At 45.6% G+C, this 24,782-nt stretch overlaps 1 protein-coding gene across 1 annotated transcript; it reads right to left on the bottom strand.

The window, feature by feature from the left end:
• Positions 1-799: 799 nt before the first annotated feature.
• On the bottom strand, positions 800-21,933 carry ccnd2a (cyclin D2, a). Its single transcript, XM_041939211.1, has 5 exons — positions 20,647-21,933; positions 19,047-19,262; positions 15,946-16,105; positions 8,605-8,753; positions 800-2,784 (listed from the first exon to the last, which is right to left on the bottom strand). Exons 1-5 carry the CDS (start codon positions 20,836-20,838, stop codon positions 2,611-2,613), a joined length of 891 nt encoding a protein of 296 aa, XP_041795145.1. The 5' UTR covers positions 20,839-21,933; the 3' UTR covers positions 800-2,610.
• Between the last annotated feature and the right edge of the window lie 2,849 nt (positions 21,934-24,782).

Below are 24,782 nucleotides of genomic sequence, written 5' to 3'. Positions count from 1 at the left end.
TCTTGTGCTGATGTCTGTCTGGCTGATGAACCCCCTTGCCAATGATTTGAAGCAGCAAAGCTCACAGGGGACAGATGTGTTCAGTGACAGACAATCGGCCTGAACTACACAAGCCAGCACCATAGAAAACTGACCAACCACTGCAACACACATCAGTTCAGGTGGTTTGAACAAAGGCTCTGCTCTGTCTCATAAATGCAAACCTCACTGCCCTCTGAAGAACATGTGCAAATATTGGATGTTACGACCACCTTTTCTCGTAGCCCATCGCTACCCCGTGTGACTATCTGTGGCTGTGATGCAGATAAATATGAAAAAAGATTCAAGTAAAAACAAATATTTCTTGACAATATAAAAGAAAATCAAACAGAACCCATGGATCAGTGAACTCTGCGTGTAGGCATTTTTCAATTCATATTGGCGTTTTCTATTTGCTCAAATTCTCTGAAACAGTCACACTCCCCATCAACTGCTTGAATAGGAATGTCGTTTTGATCGGAATGTCCTCTCGTTTTAAGTTGTAAAAAGCCCTTTTAATTTGACTCTTGCTTGACAAGGGTATGTCTGATTGGGAAACCAGCCCTACAAAGTAAACCAAAGAAAAGGCTAACAAGGAAATAAGAAAACATCCATTCACCTCCAATCACCACCCAATTCATTTTATGATTCTCCTGGGGAGCATGTCCTCAAAGTGCTTTGCCATTGAAATCATATAGGGGAGCTGAAAACAACCCTATGTGGGACTCCAGATGCATTGACAGTATATCATCGTATCCCCCAACCCACCCCAACCCCCCTCAAAAAGACAGTTCAAGCTCATGCGATCTGGCACTGTACAGTCCTAGTTTCTTAGTTCCTCATTTATTTTCCATGAAAATGGAAACCCAGGACATTTTTGCTCACTGAGCTGTGTCATTGTAGACATCCGTTTCGAGAAATTATTGTTGATTCCATCCAAATATGCAGACAACAAAATTTTGTCATGAGGCCCTTGGGCGTCTTTTGCTGGTCATCATCTTCCAGCCACTGGCTGTAAAATCCTCCCCATCTCCTACACAGCAGCATGCTCCTGCACCACAGAAATCCTGCCTGTCCCCCCATCCTGCGCTGTGCACTCAGGTGCCTTCCACAGTTCCACAGTGACTTCTTAGTATCAAACGGTCCCTGTATTCTGTCTCGTTCTGTCTCCGCCACACCCTGTTCCCTCCCTGCTAATGAACACAGAGGAGTCTAATGTCCTCCACACTTTAAAAAGCATAGCCTTACTTTCGTCAAGACATCGTTCTCACCTGTTTCCACGTGTGAGAGGTCGCTACTCTGCCCAAACTCAAAGCACCCTCTCACAACTGAGGAAACACCACATCGTAACAATGTGAAAAAGAGTGAAGTATCTGCAATATTTCGTTAACAGAATGGCAATAATACACACCTCACACGAGGTGTAACACCTCAGGAAAAATGCTCTTAAAAAGATCAGGGCTCTAAGTGAAAGTCCCTTCGCCCATATCCTCCATCGATGAATCTGTTTCCGTCTCACTCATATCCATGCACATGAGTTTATTGTTGGCCAACAATGAGCCATGATACATTATTAATGCATGGAGGCAGTGATATAGCATAGATGCCCTGTTATACTGATGGACAAAGTACTGTATGTGTAGCCTTGGCTTGCTCCATAGTCTTTTAACATAGAGCGTCAAAGTCTACGACTTTGCTCAAGTGCCTCACGCCATAGAATGCACACTGCTAATATAGATGCAGGATCACATGTAGCATTCACAGCACGCACGCACACACACACACACACACGCACACACACGCGCAAACTGGCATACTCACGTACAAACACACAGCACCCACAAACTGACACACACAAAGCAGCCTGACAAAAGGAGCTTATTGATCTCTACTACTCAGTTCCAAAATATGTCCAATAATAATATTAATAAGAATAATAATTACTAATACTACTAATAATTATTATCATCCCATCTCTTCCCTGGAATTCGGACCCATCAACTTTTAGCATAATGTTCTCAGGGCTTCCTCCGTCTGCCTCCCCCTCGACACACACGTGGACCTGGTGACGGTCGAGGAGCTTGAACACGTTTCCTCTCTTACATCAGCCACAAATGTAATAGTGATAATACTCATATAGAACAAAACAGAGGAATAAAAACTGAAGCCCCACTGTGATCCCACATAAGCAAGTTTCTGAATGGTTTCCACAATTTCTACCAGAACAGCCTCATTATCAACTACGGTTAAAATTAACTTAAAGATCATACTACACAATCAGAGGCAGAATGCAAGTAATGATTGGCTTCCCTTCTGTATATCCAAGGCACCACAGAGCTTCATTATATCAAATTTGTTGTTTTTAGACTAGAACATCATAGAAAATCTATTTTGTGGGCAGATGTTTTTGACTTGAAGAACAGAAAATCTACAAAAAAAACTAGCAAGCATTGTTCTTTTTCTTTTGAAGGGCTTGTGTTTTTAACATTTTTTGTTCTTTTGTTCTTTTTTTTCTGCTTTTAAGAAACTTGAGGGTTTTTTTTCATGATGCTTTTTTTTTGTAAATCCTGTGCAATGGTGCCCTCTGGCGGTTCACAAGTTGACATCGCGGACGTCTGTCGGGGTGGAGGATTGATCCAGCTCATCCAGGCCTTTCCCGCTGGGGCCCCTCTGTGTCTGCTGCTGCTGCTGCTGCTGCTGTCGCCCCTCGCGCAGGCTGCTCACCAACACGCGCTCAATCTGCTCCTGGCACTCTTTGAGAACATCCTGTAACCAGAGAGGAGAGGACAAGCTGTAAAAATACATCCGCACTCTCGTTTCCAAATCAAGTCAGCTGAACTTTGTTGAATGCTTGATTTAAAAGCCTAACTTGAGGTTTAGGTTTTTACAAGAAGGTAAGGTAAACACATGTCTTTATGTTCATTTTCTCAGACATATTCTCATATTCTCATTTTTCCACATTTGAGTCCAACAGTTACTTATTTGTAATGCAGCTACAGGGTTGCCTTTCATCAAGAAGTGGAGTCTGAATCAAAAGATATACTGCAGTAGCATGCTCACTTGGTGGGCAAATAGGTTATTGCAACTATCATCACAAGAGAAATCTGAAAACTTTCGTCAATGCATGACTGGTGTGGCAGCAGAGGTGCCCCTGGGCAGCGTAGGCCAGGGGGTTAGCATGACCATCGCCTTTCTAGCAGCTCCAACTACTGCCATGGCTGAGCACAGAGACGGATCAGACCCAAACATTACATCAGCCCACCAGGGCTGTTCACTGAACACCACCCCTGCAGTGCTCATGTGCACATGTATGCATTACCACACGCACACCGTGCACGCACACCTCCCCCATTCAACCACCCACCTATCCCACCGCCCATTCCCCAACACACACAAACCCAAACAGAAGTGGCCTTGACAACGGCGGCTGAAAACACAGGTAGTACTAAAGCTATGTTAATTATATCCACCTCCTGTGGGAACACAAAGGTGGTGCTTTTCTAACGAGAGCCAGTCTGTGTGCCTGCCCGCCTGCAGGGGATCCATCTGAGACCTGGCTGGCTCGCCTTTCACCATCAAAGGCCGCCACGGCAATCTGAGAATCCACCTGGGAGAGGAGCCTCTCAACGGCACTGAGCCTTCATATCCCTGATGGAGGGTTGACAGAGGGGACAGCGCACGAACAGAGAGCAAGTCATCGGGTAGGGGGAGATGTGGGGGAGGGTAGAGGCAGACAAGTGCTAAACGAGTTGTTACCAAGAGTGTCAGAGAAAGGTCAAACTGTTTCTGAGTGAGGAACAGCGATGACAATAATGAAAGATGTTCAGAAGTAAGAGCAGACCGCTGCAACACAACAGTCTGATAGGAAAGTTCCTGTCTGAGCCGATCAGGAGTTAGCACTGCTCTCTGGTGGTGAGACACGGTAACACAGCTGAAGCTGAGCCGGCCGCTTTCAGCTCTGCACACGCGCACAATCGCATAACCCCCCTGCCTGAAAGCACCAGCCGGTTGTGGGAAACATGACAGAGCGCCCCATGGCCAGAGGGATGGGTGAAAGTGTACCGCTTGTGGAGTGCGGAAACATTCTTCAGAAATTTACAGCTAATTCAAACCTGATGGGCCACAGTTTGAGCCTGTGTTATAGCCTCTGGTGCCGCTGGGCCTTGATGAAATGAGAACAGAGACCTCACTTGCATCGGAATTGCTCTTCGGGAGCAGCGAACAGTTGAGTGACAAAAGGTCACAGTGTCAAAGGTCAAACAGCATGACATATTACAGCGTGACACATGTGCTGTGTTGTCAAGGGGAAACTACACAAGTTTTTGACTTTTAACGCAACTTTGAAAACAGGCAATTTGTTGAAATTCTGTACATGTGGACAATGTTATGGAGGATTTCTTTACAAGTGGAATTTCTTTAAAAGAAGAAGAAATCTATTACAGTACATGACCACTGACAAAATGACTCAGCCGCGAGGGGTTTACTGATATCTGAAGTCTACATGAAGTAATTCCTGCACTGACATCTCTTTTATTTTGAGGTCTCAAAAGCGCATCTACCGATGATTAACTCGAGAGAGTTTTTTGGATCACAATCCATGAAAAAGGATTCAATGTTAATGAGGTCGGAGTGATCTGGGCTGGGTGCCTCTGGGAGAGTGTTTCCCCCGGCAATGGGTCTGACGTGGAGGAAACCCGACCAGCGTCTGTCCCTTAATCTCCTCCAGAGGCTGGCCGCTAGCATGGACGTGTGCACACACACAAACGCAAAATCTTCCCACCAACATGTGCCCCATTGGTCATAAAATCTCAATTCCTGTGAGAAAATTAAGAGAAGCAACAAACATGTAAAGGAACTGCCTGCGTCTTACCGCAAGAATGCACGCCTTCGCTTCTTAAAAGACACGCTCCCCCCGTCTCTGCTGGTCTTTAGAGCAGCAGTTCAGATCCCATGCCAAGCCCCATGGGCTTTATTCAAGAAACTTTAATGACTTCAATGTGTGACTACTGGAAACACCAATACTGTTTTCAGGGAAGCTCTAGGTACTTGGATACTGAGGGGGGCAACAGCACTGAATAAGTTGGCCATGGGTGGTAGTACTACACTGAAGCATCTTATTTTGTAGCCTCAACCCGGAAAACACATAACCACCTCAGATCCTCCCTTGTCGTTACGGCCCTCCATCTGTCCTACCCCAAACGTACATCATACTGTAGCAATCTGTCTCTCTGAGAAATCCAGGCATGCACATCCCCTGGGCGGCCTTTGTGACACTGGCTGTAGGGGGGAAGTCGTGCAGACAGACAAAACCAAGAGGAAGAAATGTGTGAAGCCGTGGAATGTGTTTTAACTGCTGACTGTACCGCACAAGACAGTGTGAGCTACTCTGGGAGGACTTGGTGGTCAGACAACTGAAACAAACACACAGGCAGACACACACTATGGATCTCAGGGAATGCTAAGACAAAATATCCGGCGGCTGACACTGGAAATAAGGAGTCATCACATGACTCGAATTTCCACAAGTTACAATAGAAAATGTGACCTTTCTCTTTCTTTAGCCTGCATGCCGAAACACCACAAGTGGTGACACCACAGGCTGTGTTAATAGAGATAATCTTTGCTAATAAATGCATCTTTGTTGCAAGCGTTTTGGCTCCAGCAAATTACTGCTGACTTTCCACCCAATAAAAGTCCCATTTCAATTTCACATCCCTCCATCAAGCAACCTATGAGACCGTCTCAGTGTTAGTTAGCCACAGTGATTAAAAAAGAGGAATGAAAACAGGAAGACGGGGAGAAATGGGAAAATGTGTTTCCGGTGTCTTAGTGGTTGACCCTGACCGAAAAAAAAGATGAATGACAGACTGAGAGAAAATGAGTGTCAAAATGATCAAATGTAGGAAGTGGTGGTCTTTAATCCTTGCACTTCTCTAACCTCTATTTCCTGTTTTAATCATTCAAGACTTAAGGGAAGCTCTACACACTCATTTACTAACTATTACTATACGCCAAACTGCATTGTATTCCTGCTTTCTTACCATCACCACAGATAACCTGCGCAGTTCAGGGGAGGGACAACTCAACGCATTCTCACAAAATCCGACTTTCTCTCCTCAAACTGTGACCTGGCTGTCAGGCACATGGCACCGTCTGCTGTCCCTAACAGGGAGCCCCCTCTTGGCCACACCAGGTGCCTGTGAGGCTACACACATTCTTCCACCGGCCCAAGACGGTGACTTGGCCCTATCACATTTCCACTGGAAAACCACAGCTTCTGGATACCACAGATGCCAGCAGGGTGCCAGGGGGGTGGCGTTGGCCATGATGCTGTTGGCAGCAGCAGCTGCAGAGGTTGGTGAAACTTGCTTTGCCTTCATATTTTGCCTGGCTCTTTGGCCGGCTGGCTACAGGACTCTGCTCTGCCATCTCGCCGAGCCTCTACGCTGCTAGCCAAAACCAAAGACAGTATGTTATGTGTACACATTTAGACTTGGGTTCATACCACCACCCTGATGACTGTAGTCGAGATTGAGGTAAAGGCGGGCCTTGGGTGTTGAACTGATGTATAAAGTGATTCAGCTTTTGGAGGGTAAGTGTTCAAATTCGGCATGGTCAATGATCACCGTTTCCTCTTTTTTGTGTGTGACAGCCTAAATGCTGGAACGGTGACCAACAGCATAAATAGCACTGACGCCACTTATTAATGCTGACAACTTCCTGGGAATCTGTCACAAGGCTGTGTTTTTTATGTTTTATCACAAGTGGAGCACAAGTCTGATGTAAGTTCTTAAATAACTTTCTAAACCTAAAGTAAACTCTATGTGTTTAGTTTTGGCTGCTTCTTAGCAGTTTATACTAAAGCCTCTTATATGTGTTGAATTAGGAAGGGTGCCCTCTGCTTTGCCCCCTGTGTTTACTGTGAGCCATGGCTTGTCTGAATCCTGGAATGTGAAGAGTTGATCAGAGACACAGAGCGACTTAATTCCCCCAAGTCTAAGACCTTGCAGCCTAAACACACTGAGGCCCTGTGCTGCTGAGGTCAGCTATTTGTTTTTCCTCAGCTGCCGAGCGAGACTTCACACGGCTTGCACCAGAGGGAGCCATGCTTTCCAGCAGCGATGCATTATGGACCATAGGAGAAGACGAGACAGGGCCGATTGTCGCGAGGGAGGCACAACCCCCCCCCCCAGTGTCCTTTTCACACTTCAACAGCTTTCTTCCACTCCTCCTCCTACTTTGGCTCTTTTTGGGACAGAATTTTACATACCAGGGCTGACGCTCGGGATCCGAGTCATGCCCTTTGATCTGCTCCCCCCGTAGTGAGCACACATGAACTCTGAATTTTCATGTTTAAATGAAATCTGCTATGACTAACTAAAACCCCTGCCGCTCATGTTTGGTAATAGGAGCGCTCCTGCCAATGCAGCGGCCTCAGAGCTGGAGCTGGTCCCTGGGCGCTGCGCTGTGGCTGCCCACTGCTCCTGAATGGTGAGGACGGGTCAAATGCACAAGACTAATTTCTTCAAAAAGAAAAACTTAGAAATTAACTTCTAACCTCACAGTCTCCCTCTCCTTATCCCCTTGCTGTTTTGTCCACCTACACACCCTTACAGCCAGCTATAGCGAGCTGAAGCCCTCTCCCATCTGTGTGATGAAAGCCAGACATCTCAGAGTCAGTAGAGGCCCTGCCTGTGTTTGGACTCAACTCACCCACCACCGCAACGTTCACTGTACCCAGACAGCCACACAACGGCCCGGCCAGAATTCCTGTCAGTGACAGAACATACTGTATATGCTCTCAATCGGGCTCAATTTAGAGGATTCTTTATAGGAGGGGGCCCTGAGCAGCCTGACTGGACTGATGGCGAGGAAAACCTGCCGCATGCTACCTTTCAGGCCAGTCAATTGTATGACAGAGGAGACTAAATATAAACTGATGCAGTTCAAGATATCCTTGAATGAAGACATTTTAGATCTTAATATGATCAGTCTTTTTATTTTGGCAGTAAAATCCCCCAGAAACCAGTTTGTGGAAAGCTGAATCGCAGCTAACCTAAGTGTGACATTTCAACATTTCAACTTGTGTCTGTCGCAAACACAGAACCTCGACAAACACGTGGCATTTCTTAACTTATGATATAAATAACAGGAATATTTTCCCTCAGAGAAGCAGCAAGTCTGGTAAAAAAACCCCTGAATTTTCTTAATACCACTAACAGACTGTAAAACAGAGAGTTTCAGTGGTAATAAGATGAGTTCATTGGTATTTCACTGGAGATGTAAACTGACTGAGGACATGAAACGCTTCCAGCAGCAGTAGCAGCTGACTCAGCCAGACAACACCTACCTGATGTCAGCAGAGATACTAACATTTCCTCCTAATCTTACTCAGAAACACCCCCCCCCCCAAAAGTTTCCACACGCAAGCATCAAGCTCTTAGCTAAACCATGACTGACAAGACCACACTGGAATGCTGTGTTTTTTGAAGTTGTTTTAGACAAAAATGTAAAATGTATGCCTGCAGCCCAAATAAGCTGCAACAAGTGTTCTGAATGTGACAGAGGACGACAAAACAAACTCACCACTTCTGTGTTTGTGATTTTGGCCAGCAGGTCTGTCAGACTGTCGCCCCACTGTGACTGGTCAGCTGAATCCAGCTGTAGGCCGCAGATCGCTGCCCCCACACTTCCTGTGGCAATCATGGAGGGAGGGTACATGGCGAATCTGAAATCTGGTGGAGGAGGAAATACAAATTGAGTTTAATGTGTCTTCAGTGCTAGTGGCTTGCAAATATTAAGGCCGAGTATTTCTTGTTGTGTTTTGTGAGGAGCTAAAATCTGTATCACTGGATAAAAAAACAAAACTGTGCACTTTTCAATTCATACGCTCCACAAACAGGGCACAGATACGTCCCTACCAGGGACAATATGATTTGGTAATCTAGCAGTCAGCTAATAAATAATCCTTCTATTGCACCGGGTCTGAACATAGTGCTCACTAATGACCAGGGGCCTGGATAATGAGGGTTCACTTGGCTTGTAAAGGAGCAGAAAAGCAACCACCCTCACCCACTCCCCACCCCAGTCCCCCTTTCCCCAGCCCAGCCCCTTTTCTTCCATCTCCTGAGTAAATCGTGTGCTTGCTGAAAAAAGCCCCATAGCGCTTGGAAAGGGAGGAATAAAGAGGCTCAGTGCCTCTGCCAATGCTCACTGCTGTAGGTCCTTTTTCCACGTGTGGTCACAGGCGTGCGTCTCAAAGACCAATAACCTTGTTAGCTCCCCTCACTGTCATTCATAATGCAAATGAGACAGCTTGTGAACGGGCCAGAAGCCCGAAAAGGCAAGGCAACTGGCATACAGGGAAAGAGAGAGAGAGAGAGAGAGAGAGAGAGAGAGAGAGAGACAGATAGACGGGGGGAGATTTTCTCTTCACCAACACACACACACACACTCGCTCCTTTCTCTATTCTATCTTTATGTCTTGCTCAACTTCTACCTTTCTTTTTGGACAACACATGGCCTGCTTAGACGGGGCCAGTGAAAGGCACACATGCCCCAGTCTTTGTTGCTACAACAGGCAGTGGTTTGCATTGGCGGCCCTCCTATCTTTTAGCATATTAATAGAGTGGCGGGCCTGCGAGAGGGAAGGCAGAAGAGTGTGACTCCATTGTCCAGAGTCATCACCTCATTTCACCCAATTGAGAGACACAGCATCCATCCCCTCTCCGCTGATACCAATTCAGCGAGACGGGCCGGACAAAGAGTGCGGCTGGACAGGGGGACAGGCGGTCGACAGGGGGAGGACGATGAAGAAGGAGGGATGAACGGTATGACGACAAGGCTACAAGGAGAAAAGAAGGGGAAGTTTGTGGGCTTGGTGGGAGAGGAGAGGGGGTAGACAACTCCGATGCACATCACTCTCAAGCTTGTGTCCAGACTCTTGTGAGGTTTTGGAAGAAGAAAAGAGTCGCCCTCCAGCGACCCTCACCTCCTGCCTCCCATCCAACCCCCCACCCCACAAGTATGCCTCTGTTCCTGGGCCACCTATGGGCTAGAGGAGTGGGCAGTGGGGGCATAGAAACAGCATGCACATTAACATATTGCCATATTGAATTGCAAAGCAAACTGCGCGCGATGGCTCTGAAGGAGATTTTTCTTCCTTCTTTTTTTTTAATCTGGAATCAAAGAGGTGGGCCCTTTGATAGCTGTAAAGGCAGCCCCTCACTGCCTTTTTAACATGCACAGCCAGACGCTTTCTCATCTTGTGGGCTCAGCGTTGACAAATAAATGAACTTATTATACACCCCTGTGTTAGCCGCTGGGCCTCTGCCAAGGGGCGATTTATTAAAGGATACCTCGAGCCAAGAGGAAAGAGCGCACAAAGCCCCTCGGCATTACATCACTGCTGTAAGAGCACAACTTTCTATAGAGGGGTAAGAGGACAAAGGCATTTACTGTACGTGTGTAGTGAGCACAGACTGACAGGCAAGGAGGCAGACACCTAAGAGACACAGGCAAGAAACAATGCACTGATGCCTGCATGCTTTATGTGAGCGCGCACACAAACACACACACACACACACACACACATAGCACAGATGTAGGTTTGTGTGAGAGCTGAGTGGCGGGCAGTGGGCAGCAAGCTGATTTTTCGCACTCAAGACAAGACAGGTCTGTAGCAGAACAAGGACGCGCGCGTGCAGCCGATGCGGGCTGACACTCCGGCATGGTGGCTGCTGCATGTGGGGGGAAGAATGGCTGTATTTTAGGAAGCCCTCATTGATATTCATGTTGAGGATAAACAGTGTATGTAGCTGAGTGGGGACGCCTGCGATGGAAAGCTCCCTGTGAGCAGCGGCTGGCTGGCCTGGCCTACACGCCTCTCATCCCCTTCAATGGCCCTTTCTCCTCCTTGTGGCCCCTCATCTCCATTCCTCCGTATCCCTACCCCCTGAAACTTCATCCTCAGACCTCTGGTCACACACTCTTCTGCCCTACATGGCCCACTCCTCCTGGGTGGCTGCAATGCACAGTATGCACATTAAACTTGTAAATTAATTAAAGTTGGAAAGTTGAACAACAGCCAAAAGAAGAGAGAAAAAAAGGCCCAAAACTCGACTTTCCACCCTCTCCTCTCTTTCCAGTGCTATAAATCAGGGTCTTGTGTTCTATACATGTAGCGCTTATTGACCTTGTTTATTAAAGCAGCAGCATTACGTGGACCCGGGGCCTGTTGACTGATTAAGGCCGAAAACAAACATCATTTTGGGATTGGCATGACAGTGTGCTTCACCACTAATGCAACACAGCCTGGTAGTCAAAACAAGGTCTGCAGAGAGCTACTCAGACGGCACACCTAGCGTAGCTCTGTGAGACACGTAAACAACAACAACTTCCCAGCCGGGCTTCAGGAGTTCTTCCACATGCAACAAGGGGAGAAATCACTGATTAAAAAATGATTACTTGATACTGTCATCTGTCAATATTCCATTAGCACTCGTTCCAGGCTGTCACTCTGGAGACAAACAGAAAACAGAACTTGGGAGAGTCTGAGTCACACAACCCGCTCAAACTGTGATTTCAACTTGTTTGCCAGAAAACAGAATTCCTCCTTAATTGTAGCATCCTGTGACAGCTCTCCTCTGTCTTGCACCATCATCTCCACACTTACAGCTGCAGCCTCGAGGCGTAGCGGCAGTAAGGTAAGCGGTGAGGAACGTACAGATGTGGATCAGGTCAAAAGGTGAGATGCAGGAGAGTTCACTTTTCTCAACAATGGAAGAGCACAAATTAGTAACTGTATTTGTACCTGGTAGCAGTATCTCTCTCTCTCTCTCTCTCTCTCTCTCTCTCTGTGTAGCTAATATGATTTGGACAAAATTAGAAGCTTGGCAGAAGTAATTAAACCCTGGTGTCATGATAAAAATGTTCAGGTCAAAGTAGCTTCCACCAATATTTACTTTACTTCAAATCACAAATATTAGTCTTTGTGGTTAATGTGACCTCCACGGTAAAAATGTAAGCTTAAAAACATTTTGATTTCTACACCTCTTTGGGGGGAAATGGCAGCATCCAAAGCAAAAATCTGTGCCTTTGTGTTTGGTGTGACTCAGCTGGCCTCAGTATTTATAGTGTGGTGCTGATTACAACAGCGAGGTGAAGGGGGGAACTCAGGACATGCCACTCGATGACTCAATCTGTGTGTCACATTTCTGGGCACATACTGTCAGGAAGCTTCTTCCAGCTTCACGTGTTGATGTTGCAGCTGGACCGGACATGACTCCTCGCGTCGGTGGAGCTTGTGGAGTGAAGATAATTTGCTGGGGAAGGTGGCTAATTTGTTGGGGTTCTGAATCATCGAACATGAAGGGGGTTTTATGTAAACAAACACCAGCAAAGACCATTTCATTGACCACATCTGAGATGAATCACTCATCTCTAGAATGCGGAGCTGAGCCTGGAGGGGATTCTCCACGCAGCCGCCACTTGGAGAGGAAGCTACCGAGAACATTCCTGCCTCTGGAGCAGTGAGACGTAACAGCTCAGATGAAAAGAGAACTTATGAATCATTTAAAAATATTTGAGTGTTGCATAAAAAGGGCACGTGTGCAGATAGTTCCTCCCTTCCTGTATGGACAAAAAGCCTCCATTTGAGGCACACAGCTTGGAGGCCGGTGCAGGATTCAGAATAATCTGAACAGACATAATCTAAATGTGTCAGCTTTGGATAGTTTTACTGATCCTCTGTGCATATCTTCATTCATTCAAATAAAAGTGAGGAACTATATATAAGCTTGAGTAAAAGCTGTGAGCTGTGAGTAAAACGTGCAGGGCTTATATACACTCCATTGGTAAATACTAATAAAGTTCAGCTACAAAATGGCAAATAACCTATTTCATATGAAAAGTGAGCCCATGAGGCAAAGTTTGACTTCTGTCATGTCTGTTATCTGGTGAATCATTAGTTTGTCTTGGAGAAACTAACCAGTTAATCATCAAGTTAGTTCACACAGTCCAAAGACAATTCCGCACATTAGAAAAAAGTAATCAAATACTATCCTGAGATAGAAAAGTGAGTACTCAGTTACTTAAATCACTTGATATTTACATCCCGACTTGTAGCAAAATCGTCATTGTGTCCTCCAGGACATGATTGACTCTCTCTTCGACAGCGCTGTTGGCCCGGATCCAGAATTTTCTTTTGATCCACTTCTTTGACTATTGTCACCATTCCATCCATACCATTACAGAGGGGGCTATTGGAGTCGGTCTAAAAAAAATAGACCATAATGGCCTGCCAATATGGCAAGAAGAGGGAGCTCAATAACTGCAGCAGACAGGTTGGGGATGCATCTGTCTGCCCCATGCACCCCGTCCATTCTCCCACTTTACCTCAATTGAATAAGAATAGAAGAGGAAGCTTGGAGTGCTCGGTGTCTGTGTGTAGGAATGGAGGTTCATAATCTCCCTTAATGAGCTTGTTTCTGGGCTATTATCCGGCGGCCTGCCTGAGGGAAACGGTGGTGTTTCCTATCAAGTGGCCCCGCAGCGCTGACCCTTGCATGGCTCTGCATATGAAATGTAAGGGCCAAGCCTTTTGTCTCCTTTCTCCCAGCCTCTAGCTGAGCTCCCGAGCCATTTGCATAGTCCTGAAAGGACCAGCCAATGTTATTAATTAATACAGAGCCAGCCTGCGCCACCTGACAAAATCCCACCGAGTGGCCCGAACGGAACTGTTTCATCAAAAGAGAGGAGCCATTAGGAATGAGAGGCCTTATTCTCCACTTCTCCTCTTCTCTCTCTTGTTCCCTTGAAAACAGAGAGCCGTGGTTTCATGCATGTTTTCTTTTTCAGTATGGGGGCAGCGGTGGTGGGAGGTGGGCTGAATGAGACTGTATGAAATAGGAAGGCCACAGGTGACCCGTTGTCAACTGTCTTGCAAATGTAAATCCTCCTGAGAGATCTCCTCCTTCTGCTGTGTCTTTACCTTCTCAGCTCCGCTCAGAGGATGTCTCAAGGAGGATTCTCACCAGATAACTCAAAGATTTACGGCTGGGAACGTTCCGCAAATGGGGTTTCGAATTCCCAGAGATCCTCAGATGCACCAAATTGTTGACTCACCCGCGCTCTCTCTTTCTCTGTTTCACCCTCACTCTCTGTTTGCCTGGATACAAGTCTGAGGAGAACATACACAGATAAATGGCCTGTTGCTAATCCAGAGCAATCTCCAGAAAGTCTCTCTCCTAAAACACAATGTCAGGAGGACGACTCCAGGAGGCTCGTAAATTTATTTCCACTGCCTCATTGAAGCAATTAAGGACAAAGTGCATGCTGAGTCTTTCACAACGTTGCTTTGGGAATAGGTCCGATCACTGACACGCTGTCATTCCACACATTAGTCCGCTGGCACAAAATAAGGGGTGAGAGATGTGGGGTGAGACAAGGAGAGGAAGAGGGGAATAGATAGTAAGAGAGAGAGAAGGAAAGGGAGAGAGAGAGAGAGAAAACAGGCATTTCTTCTTCAAAACTTTGCAAACATGAACTTTTGCTGCAAACTTGTCTCATCCAATCATATCCATCGCACATCAGTGCAGGGGGTTCCATCACTGTACGTTCTAAATACCCGTCACCTCCCTCGTAACTATTCATCTGACTACACACACACACACACACACACACACACACACACACACACACACACATACAGAATTATGTCAGCACAAGGAGTTTCCCATGGGGGGTGAAGCTGGCATTCCTGTTTGAGGCCTGCAGAAAAGGAAGCTGCCGGTGGTGGTGGGGGTCACCCACAAAGTGAGAAAGAAAGGAGTGTCAAGCAGCCCTGTTGTGGGTGAAATGTGTCATTTTCTGCATTTTTGTCAAGACAAATCTTCAAGCATGTAAAAACTTGTGAAAAGGCTAGCTTCCTACCACTGCCCCCACCTTGTTCGTAGATTTGAATGTGGAGACGCAAACAGGAGAAACCTGCCCTATAGAGGATCTCAACATGGGAAAGCTATCATGTCCTCCAGCTGTAGGGTGGGGAGGCGTGAGAAGTTAGGGGGGGAGAAAGAGGGAAGGAAGGCGGCAGGGGAAAGAGATATGAAAACAAGACATGCCTTAGAATTGGCAGTGCAAAAACAATACACTCCTCTGGCTTTCCCTAACTCCCCCGTTCCCTCCTGCATCTTCTCCAGCTCGACCTCGCCGTCTCTTCAGATCATGTTAAAGGCTCCCTGTCCCTCCCGTGACTCGCTCGATGTTTGATCTCTAGGGAACAATTCACCTCAAGAGCCAAGAGACAATGGCCTGCCTGCCTCCACCCCTGTCCATTCCCCTTCTCGACCCTATGCGACATGGGAATGCCCCTCAACCAGGCCGAGTCTGCTTTGAAGTGTTACTGGATGCTCTGGAAGCCACTGATACGCCTCTAAAACATGACCACATACCAGCCCGGGAGAAGACAAATGAAGGACGTGAGCCCTAACGCTGAAATGTCTTCCATGACACATGCTTTTCTTAGGCAGAATATTTTCCCACCGGAGGTAATGCATCTCACTTCAGTTACAGCGGGCCATGACTGGCCCACAGCACACCCCTGAACAGAGTTGTTGCCGCATGTTATTGAGAGAAGAGGGCTTTGATACGCAGCTGAAAGAAGAATGTGCAGATAAAGATATTTTGTAACATGAGAAAGTATGTTGATGCAAGTCATTATCGCTGGGTTTGACTTGGCAGCTTATCCATGATCAGTGTCACTTGCAACACCAAAGAGCAAAAAAAAAGAGAAGAAAAAGATGACAGCGCACGCTGTATGGACATCTTTTGGATCCGTTTTTCCACTTTACCATCACACTTCATTAGGACAAACATCATCATAATCCAAGAGATTAAATGTGTCTGACGCAAACTCCCATTATGTCTTACCTGTGGCACAAAGGGCGATGAAGGTCTGGACATGTTTGCGTATGAGCGCAAGCTTGTCCTCAGGCAGCGGCAGCCTCCTCACAATGTGCTCAATGAAGTCGTTCGGCGTTACTGCTGCCAAGTTCCACTTCAACTTCCCCAACACCACCAGTTCCCATTCCTGGAGAGGGTGAGACGGAGGGAGAGGAGAGCAGAGAGAGATAACAGAGAATGAGCCAGGATGACAAAGATGAAGGGACACAGAGTATGACCACATCTCTGCATACTGTAGCAGTTATCACTCGGCTACAACACTGCCACTTACTGCAGCTGTTCAGCACTTCCACTGCAGCCCAGAGTGAGTGAGTGTGCCTCTGCATGCCCCTGGCCCCATACATTAGTACAGTGTGTGTGGAGGTTAAGTATTTTTGTTATTACGTTAGTCTCTGCTTGGCCGAGCCTGGGACAGAGAAACACCAGCAGCGCCACCAACCCAGGTGACCTCACAACATTGTCTCCCGCCCCGTCTGTCTGTCTGGCATCTGGGGACTTTCCTAAAGAGGCCTCCCAGAGGCTCTACTGTGTGTGTGTGTGTGTGTGTGTGTGTGTGTGTGTGTTTGTGTGTGTAAATGGATAGGAAGGCTGCGCTTGTTGAGCAGGATCACCAACAAATCTGTTTCATGTAAAAAAGTTAAACAGAGTTTCATTATTTAATCTTCTTATCTCATTTAAAGATCGAAACCCTTCATTGTGTGTTGCGACAGGTAATGTGGTTATTTTCTTACTTGATACTACTTGATAATAAATTACCTTTCAGCCTATGTGAGACTTGAACAACATCAAGTGCCAAATATAGTTTGGCTCTCATTTGAAATAACTGACAACATGTTTCTGACAGGAAACATGTCCATGTTGCGCAGAGTTCGACTTGGACAGCTTTGAATCAATTCACTGCTCTGAACTTCACCAATCATTTGTGTGTGTTTGTGTGTATGTGTGGCGGGGGGAGGGGACACTAGGTGTGGTGTTCTCTTCTCTTAGAGTATATTGTTACTTTCACTTCCTGAAGGAGGAGGTGATTAACGGAAGAGTTGGTGACTAATTTGGGAAAAAATTTTGTGGTTTGGTTCCGGACTGCAGCCTTGTGACTGGGACCATGGATGCTCTTCATTTTCCCTGAGACCACATGGACTCAGTCATGAGACAATTCAACATGGCTGCCACCGACCCTGCTAACAGCCTGCAATTTGCGAGTGAAAGTGACCTTTTCCAGCCTTGTAATCTTTTCTGATCTCCCGGATGCCACAGACATGTATAGAGAAGAGGAGAGGCTTTTTTCAAGCAGGCGTGTTGCTCATTTCCACAGTTAATCATGTGGGAGGAAGTGAGAAAATAAAAGCACCTCTGATTGAAAGGTGAAAGGCATCTTCCCCTACTCGCTCGGAGACACGTAACCAGTTTTTCAATGATTCAATTATTTAACTATATGCAAATCATAATGACGAGCAATGGCTTGTTGACTGTGGTCGCTTTAATGTTTGAACATGGTTGCCACCTGCTCTCAAAAGCCTTTTCCATCAGTGCCAGCAAACAAGAGTCAAGCCTACATTGAGTACTAACAAACCTTACAACACAGGCTCGATGCTGACAGAGTGGCAGGCAGGCAAGCACCCACTTCCTTCTGCTACTGCCTTCCTCTGGTCACACCTTCTTTGTAAAATTGCGGTTCTCTTTACAAGAAATTGTTACCAAAGACGAGGACAAAAAAACGATCACATGCACAGAGCAGCTGATCTCTGTTTCCTGTATCTGCATGTCAGCCAAAATAATGCCTTATACAGAAACACTGAGAAGAGGCCCCTGCAAACCAGTTCAAGGACTGAGGGCTTTGTCTTCAGACTGCACATAAAGGTAGGGCGGACCCAGTTTTCTTGTAAAAATGCAGCATGACATACTGTTTTATATGAGTCCAGTGCAGCACATTTTCTTTTAAATGCACAGTCTGTTTGCTTGTCAAACCTACAACTGCAACACGCTCACCGAAGAATGGGGAAATTAAATCTGACGCAATATTCCCAAGCAGAAATACATTCCAGAATATGATCAGAACCCCAACAAAACCAACAGCAGCTCTGCAGGAACTTGAATATACTGCAGCAATCAGCTCAGCGAGTAGAGCCACCAGTCAGGCAGCGAGGCAGGCCTACAACCATCAGCCTTGTCTGAATCATAATATGTGGCCTCTTTCACAACATGGGTGGGAATGTGTTGTTTACTGTGGAATGTTTATGTAGCGCCACAGAGCAGTGGGGAAACGCTTATCTGATGCGAAACTGAGTTAATTAATTGGTTTGTGCTGGTGAAGGCAGCTGGTATTATCAGGCCAAAGAGCCCTTATCAAATATAGGACACAGAGGACGGACATTTTTGCACTCCAAATGACACATTACATGTCCTGAATCATCAGTTATACATGTATTTTTGACTGTAAGCTACATTCCTGCTTTGAAAAATGTGTGAGAATCTGAAATAGCGCAGCGTGACATAATATCAGAAATGTGTGCATCCATGGTTATTTTTGGATGTAAGCTGAACTGTAAAAGGCAAACTTGAATTTCTCTGTGTCTCTCCCTCTCTAGCTGACAGGAACAGAGTCAGAACTTTGGCTGGAGTTCAAGCTGACCTCGTTGCTCTGTGCAAATATCTGCCATTAGATGGCGATGGAGACCATTACATGGAGCGGGTGGCCACTGTAAAGCCCAGAGGGTCGTGCACACTAAAGAGAGCCCTTGAGGAACAATTCACTGTGAGGCTTTCACTTTTCATGCACCTCTGATGATGGCACAGTCCACAGTGGAGACTGGACGAAGGATTCAGTGATGACAACAGCCCCAATGTGATGGTTTGAGCTGAATGATTAAAATGAATAAATTTTAAGGGAAATGATGCCTTTAAATGCCAGAAATAAAACCCTGGTTTCCCAAAGCAACATAATATGAAATAAAAAGACATTAACATATGATGAGACTATCTTTGGCTTTTACCAGCTGACGATGACAGCATGAATCCTCAAAAGTGTCACTGTGAATTCTGTGAAATGTGTTGAACCAACTGTTGCTTACCAGCAGCTCTTGTGGTCTGATGGAGTTATCTGTGTAGATGCAAAGCTTTTCAGCGGTTAATGGACGAGTCTCTTTCAATTTGGATGCAAGAAACATGCACACTGCTCCCAGCAGCTGCAGGTTACACTTTTTGGTGGGTACCACGGCTAAAAATCTGTCTAAGTAGTTCATGGCCAAGGGAAAAACTTCTTCCTCGCACTTCTGCTCCTCACAAACCTGAATAAAGAGAGAGCAGACAATACAGTAATGTTCAACATTTGGAATCAGTAACCCACCCTGCAGTGACCTGACTTATTTTTCCAGCACTTGAAATGTATATAAAACTTTTATGAGATAACGAAACAAAAGTCTAATCACATACAGAGCACATATAAATTCAATGACACACATAGTTGGGGCCCGGCCAAGAATTTGCGCCCAGCCCTAATCGGTTGCGACATCATAAATTAATTCGAAATACATAATTTTGCAAAGAATTAAATAAGTGTCAGACACATACTGTCAATAGAGTCGCATTCCTGCAGTTCATTCACGAACAAATGAATTCAAGTCACAATCAGCCGAGCCAAAAAACACCCCGACAGCGCAGCACACGGAAACACACTTTTTTTCATTCGTCATATTTTCATAAAATAATTAAAAATATAAATAAATTGTCTAGACCGATTTTCTTCGCATCATAATGTTCAAGGGGGCCTTTCACATCATACCCGACAATTCATATCCAAATCCATGCATGATAAATATGAATAAAATGTCAAAATAAAAGGCAAGTAACAAGAGGTTGGTCTGATGTGCGTCACCGCCGACCCGATATATTTATTTCAAAAATTAATTAAAAATCTCCAGTGGGTCGAAGCCTCACAATATTTACATGAAAATAAAGCTCGAGGGCTCAAGATTGTTTGCAGGTGGACGCTGAGCAGAAATATTTGACCAAGTGTCAAAAATCGAACATAATTCCAGAGCGAGGCATCGCGACGGGGTGAAGACCCAGAGGACAGATAAGGCCCTCGCCCCTTCCGACATTTAAAACAGATACCTAAAATGTTTGCAACGCTTTCTGTGATCGTTTCAATATTCAGCGGACACCCAAGAACCTCCTCTGTCATTGCTGATGGGTTTTAAGCGCTGTTATTGCGTTTATGACACTGTAAAGTCCTCTTAAAAGCGCAAGCGCTCCTGTAAAAACCAACATGGCGATAGAACAACGCAGGGCAGCATTGCATTTGGGAGTGCATACGTGTGCATGGAAATACTCAGGCTATCTAAAATAATAACATTAAAGAATCCACCGGCAGCCTGTGCGGACAGCATGTGAGGCATGCGACAGAAATTCCCCGGTGTCACCGAGAGCACAGATCCAAGTTTCAGAAACTGTCTTCACGACCGGACTTTAAAAATGGGAAGAAATTAGCCCACGGACAACGACACGTTCGGCTAATATGAGCAATAAGCGTCGGAAATGAGAGCCATTAGTCTTATCTACTGTCCAAAATATGACCAGAGCGTTCAAGAAAGCAGCAATGAAACAAATCAAGAGGCTTTAAAGTCGAGCACAGAAATAATAGGCTCGTCAGCACTCGGTGTTTCGGTATACCTCCAACATCCAAGTCGCGACCATCCTCCTCATGAACGGCTGAATATCTTTCTGGACGCCTTTGAAATAGGAATATTGGGGTAGAAACCTCTCCTCTATGGTCAACAAGCTCTGCAGGACTCTGTCATCGCACAGGAGGTTCGGATCGGGACGAGCTCGTATGGTGTCCATTTCGAGGCAGAGCAGCTCCATGGTCCTGGTGCTTTCACTCAAGTTAAAAAGTAGGATTTCGCCGTCGGAAACGTAAAAGCGGCGATGCAGAGCAAACACGCAAAAGGATGGCAGGGAAAGTCTTTCCGAGGCATAAAAAGTGAGACTGCAGGGGCTCCGTAAGAGTAGTCCTGCCTCTCCTTGTTGAGAACTTTTTCCTCACTCCCCACAGTGCTCCTCTACTTTCATCCGCCTGGCCAGATCAGGCGCATTTCAAGCCTGCCCTGCATGCGCCACTGACGCAATTCACTTCATTACCTCTGTATAGACCAGACGTAACATGCTGCACTCCCGTCCCCCTTTCTTGTAGCCTGCCGCTCAACACAACTTTCAGCAAACTTGTTTCATTTCAAAATTAAAAGGTTGCTACTTTCTTAAAACTTGATGCGCAACAACATAGTTAAAGGTGCAGAGTAAATGCATCCTAACTCGAGTTTACCTGCTCTTTTCACATTGTTCACACTTTTTTAGGCGGAAATAAAGCAATTATATACATTCTTTGGAAATATTCAAGTATGTGACTGATAAACGTTCAATTAGAACGCAGTGATATCAGGTAAGATGTAAGAAGAGATGTACACTTTCATTTTTGTGTTTGATTGCCTGGTGGTGATAATTACAGAGCAGGGGACACAATGAGATAGCCTCTTTGCATAAATAAACGGATGCACGTCTCATTCAATGATGCACCATTATAACGCACATTTTCAGCTTTAAACAGCCTCCAAGAGACCAACTTTCCTTTCGAAAGTGCAGCAAGTGCCCCCTTGTGAAAGCCATTTGAAAATTAGCTTGGATTAGAAAGAGAAAACCTTCAAAAAGCGACTAATTGGCATTTCTTTCTTCTTACACCAACGCGTCTGTCTGCTTTTTCAAACGGACTCAGTGAACCTGAGCGCAGAGCATGACGCATGTACATACTGTATGTATGTGGCCATAAACACTCTGCTAATTTACTGAGGCGCGTGCGTGCGCACAGACACGCGCACAGGACAGACCCACCCACTGACACACACAAACACACGCGCGCACACACACACACACAGTCACACACACTGTCTTACTATTTTTTTTATTGCAGCCACAAGCAGCTTGTGGTTTATGAGATAGCTTTCTAGGAAATCTGAAGCAGCGTTGAATTTTTTTTTTTTTTTTGCATAATCTTCTGTTAAAGATAACACAAAGATGAGAGCCATTGGCTTTGCTCAGTCCGAATAATATCAACCAGGAACTTATGTATGGCAGGAACTTAACAGTTCCTGCCATACATCTCTATTTTTTCAGCAGGCTTCTGTAATCATTTACATGGAAAAACAAGCAGGTGGAAACGAAGCTGAGAGTGTAAGTCATTGAGCAGATAATTAAAAAATGACTGCCAAATGATTTAGCCTCACATACAGTCACAAAGAGAATCTGCATGGGTAAATATGTTAATCCCCCTCCTATTCTTAGCCAACTTCAAAGACCGAGCCTTGAATGAAACGAGACTTCAGTGCGTCAGGGGAAGACTGGGGACTGTAAAGTCCGCGCTGCTTTAGAGCTGTTAATTTCCATCCGAAGCTTGTTGGCTATATGGCAACGCTTGTGAGAAAGTGGGGGAAATGTCTCTTTAAAGTTTTTTTTCAGTCTAAGTTGTTTCCTCCTCCCTGTGTGTCTGTTTGCATAGCCAATAGTTCTCAGCGCTCGACCGAGTCTGTGCGATTGTTACTGGGCAGACTTCTTCTATCCCTCCCCCCCCCTCCCTCCCTCCCTCTCTCTCTCTCTCTCTCTCTCTCTCTCTCTCTCTCTGCTGTGGTCATTTAGCAGTCTCTCTCCTTTAGAAATGTCGCTGCCTTAACAGCCTATCTGACGCGCAACACAAGTGGCATCATGAAGGTTTGAAGCTGAATAAATTCATGTGAGAAAAACTTGACTGCAGTCACATGTGAGTGCACGCTGGACAGTCGATGACGTTTGAGCCTGTGTCTTGAAGCACGGCAGAATGAGACCCCCCCCCCTCCGACATCAACAACGTGGCTCCCATCTAAAGAAACTGAATCGAACTTTTCATTTAGAAGAAAAAAACTGAACTTGTGTCATCTTAATCAAAAATGTTTTCTTATTGGGAAAAAAACTTTCTACACTCTTAAAATTCAATTCATTATCAAACATGAATGTTCTTCAGTTCATTGAGGCATCAAAACGTGCAAACCTCTCTTGATGAGAATACACGTGAAGTGATCACGTCTCTACTGTGATGCACAGCAGGAAGAGATGAGAAATGAATATTGAGGATTGGCTGAAACTAAGAGATGTGCTGCCTCTGATTAAACTGAGCTGCGGTGGACAGGCAGGTGCTCCAAATCCTGCTTCACATCCAGCTCCATCAGCTGCCTCCAGCTCACCAGGATGCGCAGTTACGCGTCTCAGAGTCTCCATCTTCAGCATTTCATTTCACAAGCTGATGCCAGTAATGGTCATTTGTGCTTTGTTACAGGCAGGTGAGTTATTTATGTCATAAAAACAGTTAGGACATGCAGCAGGTCTATTCAACATCACTATCAGCAGCACGCACTGCAGAAAGTCCATATGGACATATTCAGTCCTGATTCCTTCAAGTGGAGATGAGTTGAATGTCAGTAAAATCTCAAAAAAATTTAATTATGGAGAAACTTTCTAAAAAACATTAAAGAAGATTCAATCCCTTTTATCAAACTCGAATAAAATCACGTGTCCGGACACAGCAGTCAACATTAACACACTTGTCAAGACGCCTTTTCTCTGCAGCTCCTGCAGCGGAACAGTGACGCCAGCGGCTCCTCTGAGACAGATCACAAGCTGCGGCGGCGCGTTTTGTCCCCGGAAGCATTCAATTACCGTATCAGAATAAAACGGGAACACAACCTATAGGTTAGAAACGTTAACACGTTGTGCTATTATCCACTGAGCTGCATACCAGCAGGAGATGAGTGAAGAAATACTGAAGTTTTAAAAGTATGGTGAAAGTCCTGCGCTGCACACTGCAAGAAATATCCACCGGCTCAAATTATTTGATACACTTTCGGGTTTTGAAATCTAATTGTCTTTGATAAAAGATTCAAAAATCAGTCAGAGAGCACGGGACAAGTCGTCTTGTTTGCAGCTTATCAAATGGAGTTATTTTCCAGAAACCAGGGCAGGATCTACATTCATCATGCTCTGTTTTAATGACAGATGGTTCGAGAAAATGGCCGAAATGAGTGCATTAAAAACAAACAAAATTAATAACCTCTGATAGTGCATTTCCCCCGCTTTGTCTGTGATTAAAATAAGATTTAATGACGTGCATGAAAGGAAGGGTGGTCACTTCTTGCAGTGAGGATCGACCACAGCGGCTCATCATCAGCGCACCTTCCACACTTTAAATGCCCGTTTTCACAGACCAGTGACGGGCGGGCAGCAGCCTGACGCGTGCGCCGCCGCCGACAGCGGCTCTGCGCCCTCTCCGCTCCCTTTACCGACATCAGCATGGAGTCAGACCGCCGACAAAAATGTCCCACACGACTCAAGAGAAGTGTCGGAGGGGAATTTGGCAGCTCCTATCAAAGCAGCAGCGGTCGTGAAATGACAGCAGCTCAGGTCTGAGTGCGTTTGTTTGGAAGCAAAACACACGAGATGACACACTAAACAGCTCTGCCTTTCAGATCAGATCTGGAAGGGCTGTTTTGTATGAATTATCACCTCACAGGCTGCACTTTCTAAGCAAAGTGAAACACAGGGAATCCACATTTTTATTCTCAAAAATAATGCAGAAAAAATGCGTTTTTCTCCAACAATTTTACACACACTAAATATTAAAAACTATTTTAAAAAGAACAATCATCACACGAGGCAGTTTTACGGGTTTTCCACTCGGGCTTCGTGTCCATCAACCTAAAAGTGAAACTAAAATGAACAGGAATGCACTA

The sequence above is a fragment of the Chelmon rostratus genome, chromosome 6 (genome assembly GCF_017976325.1).
Source record: "Chelmon rostratus isolate fCheRos1 chromosome 6, fCheRos1.pri, whole genome shotgun sequence".
Taxonomy (NCBI): domain Eukaryota; kingdom Metazoa; phylum Chordata; class Actinopteri; order Chaetodontiformes; family Chaetodontidae; genus Chelmon; species Chelmon rostratus.
This window is presented reverse-complemented; position numbering and strand designations above follow the sequence as displayed.

Excerpts from the sequence above, each read along its gene's own strand:
- ccnd2a (XM_041939211.1), bottom strand. The coding sequence starts at position 20,838 with ATGGAGCTGCTCTGCCTCGAAATGGACACCATACGAGCTCGTCCCGAT. Across the intron at positions 16,106-19,046 it reads TCAGACCACAAGAGCTGCTG|GAATGGGAACTGGTGGTGTT; the intron begins GTAAGCAACAGT and ends CACCCTCTCCAG. Across the intron at positions 2,785-8,604 it reads AAATCACAAACACAGAAGTG|GATGTTCTCAAAGAGTGCCA; the intron begins GTGAGTTTGTTT and ends CTCTGGTTACAG.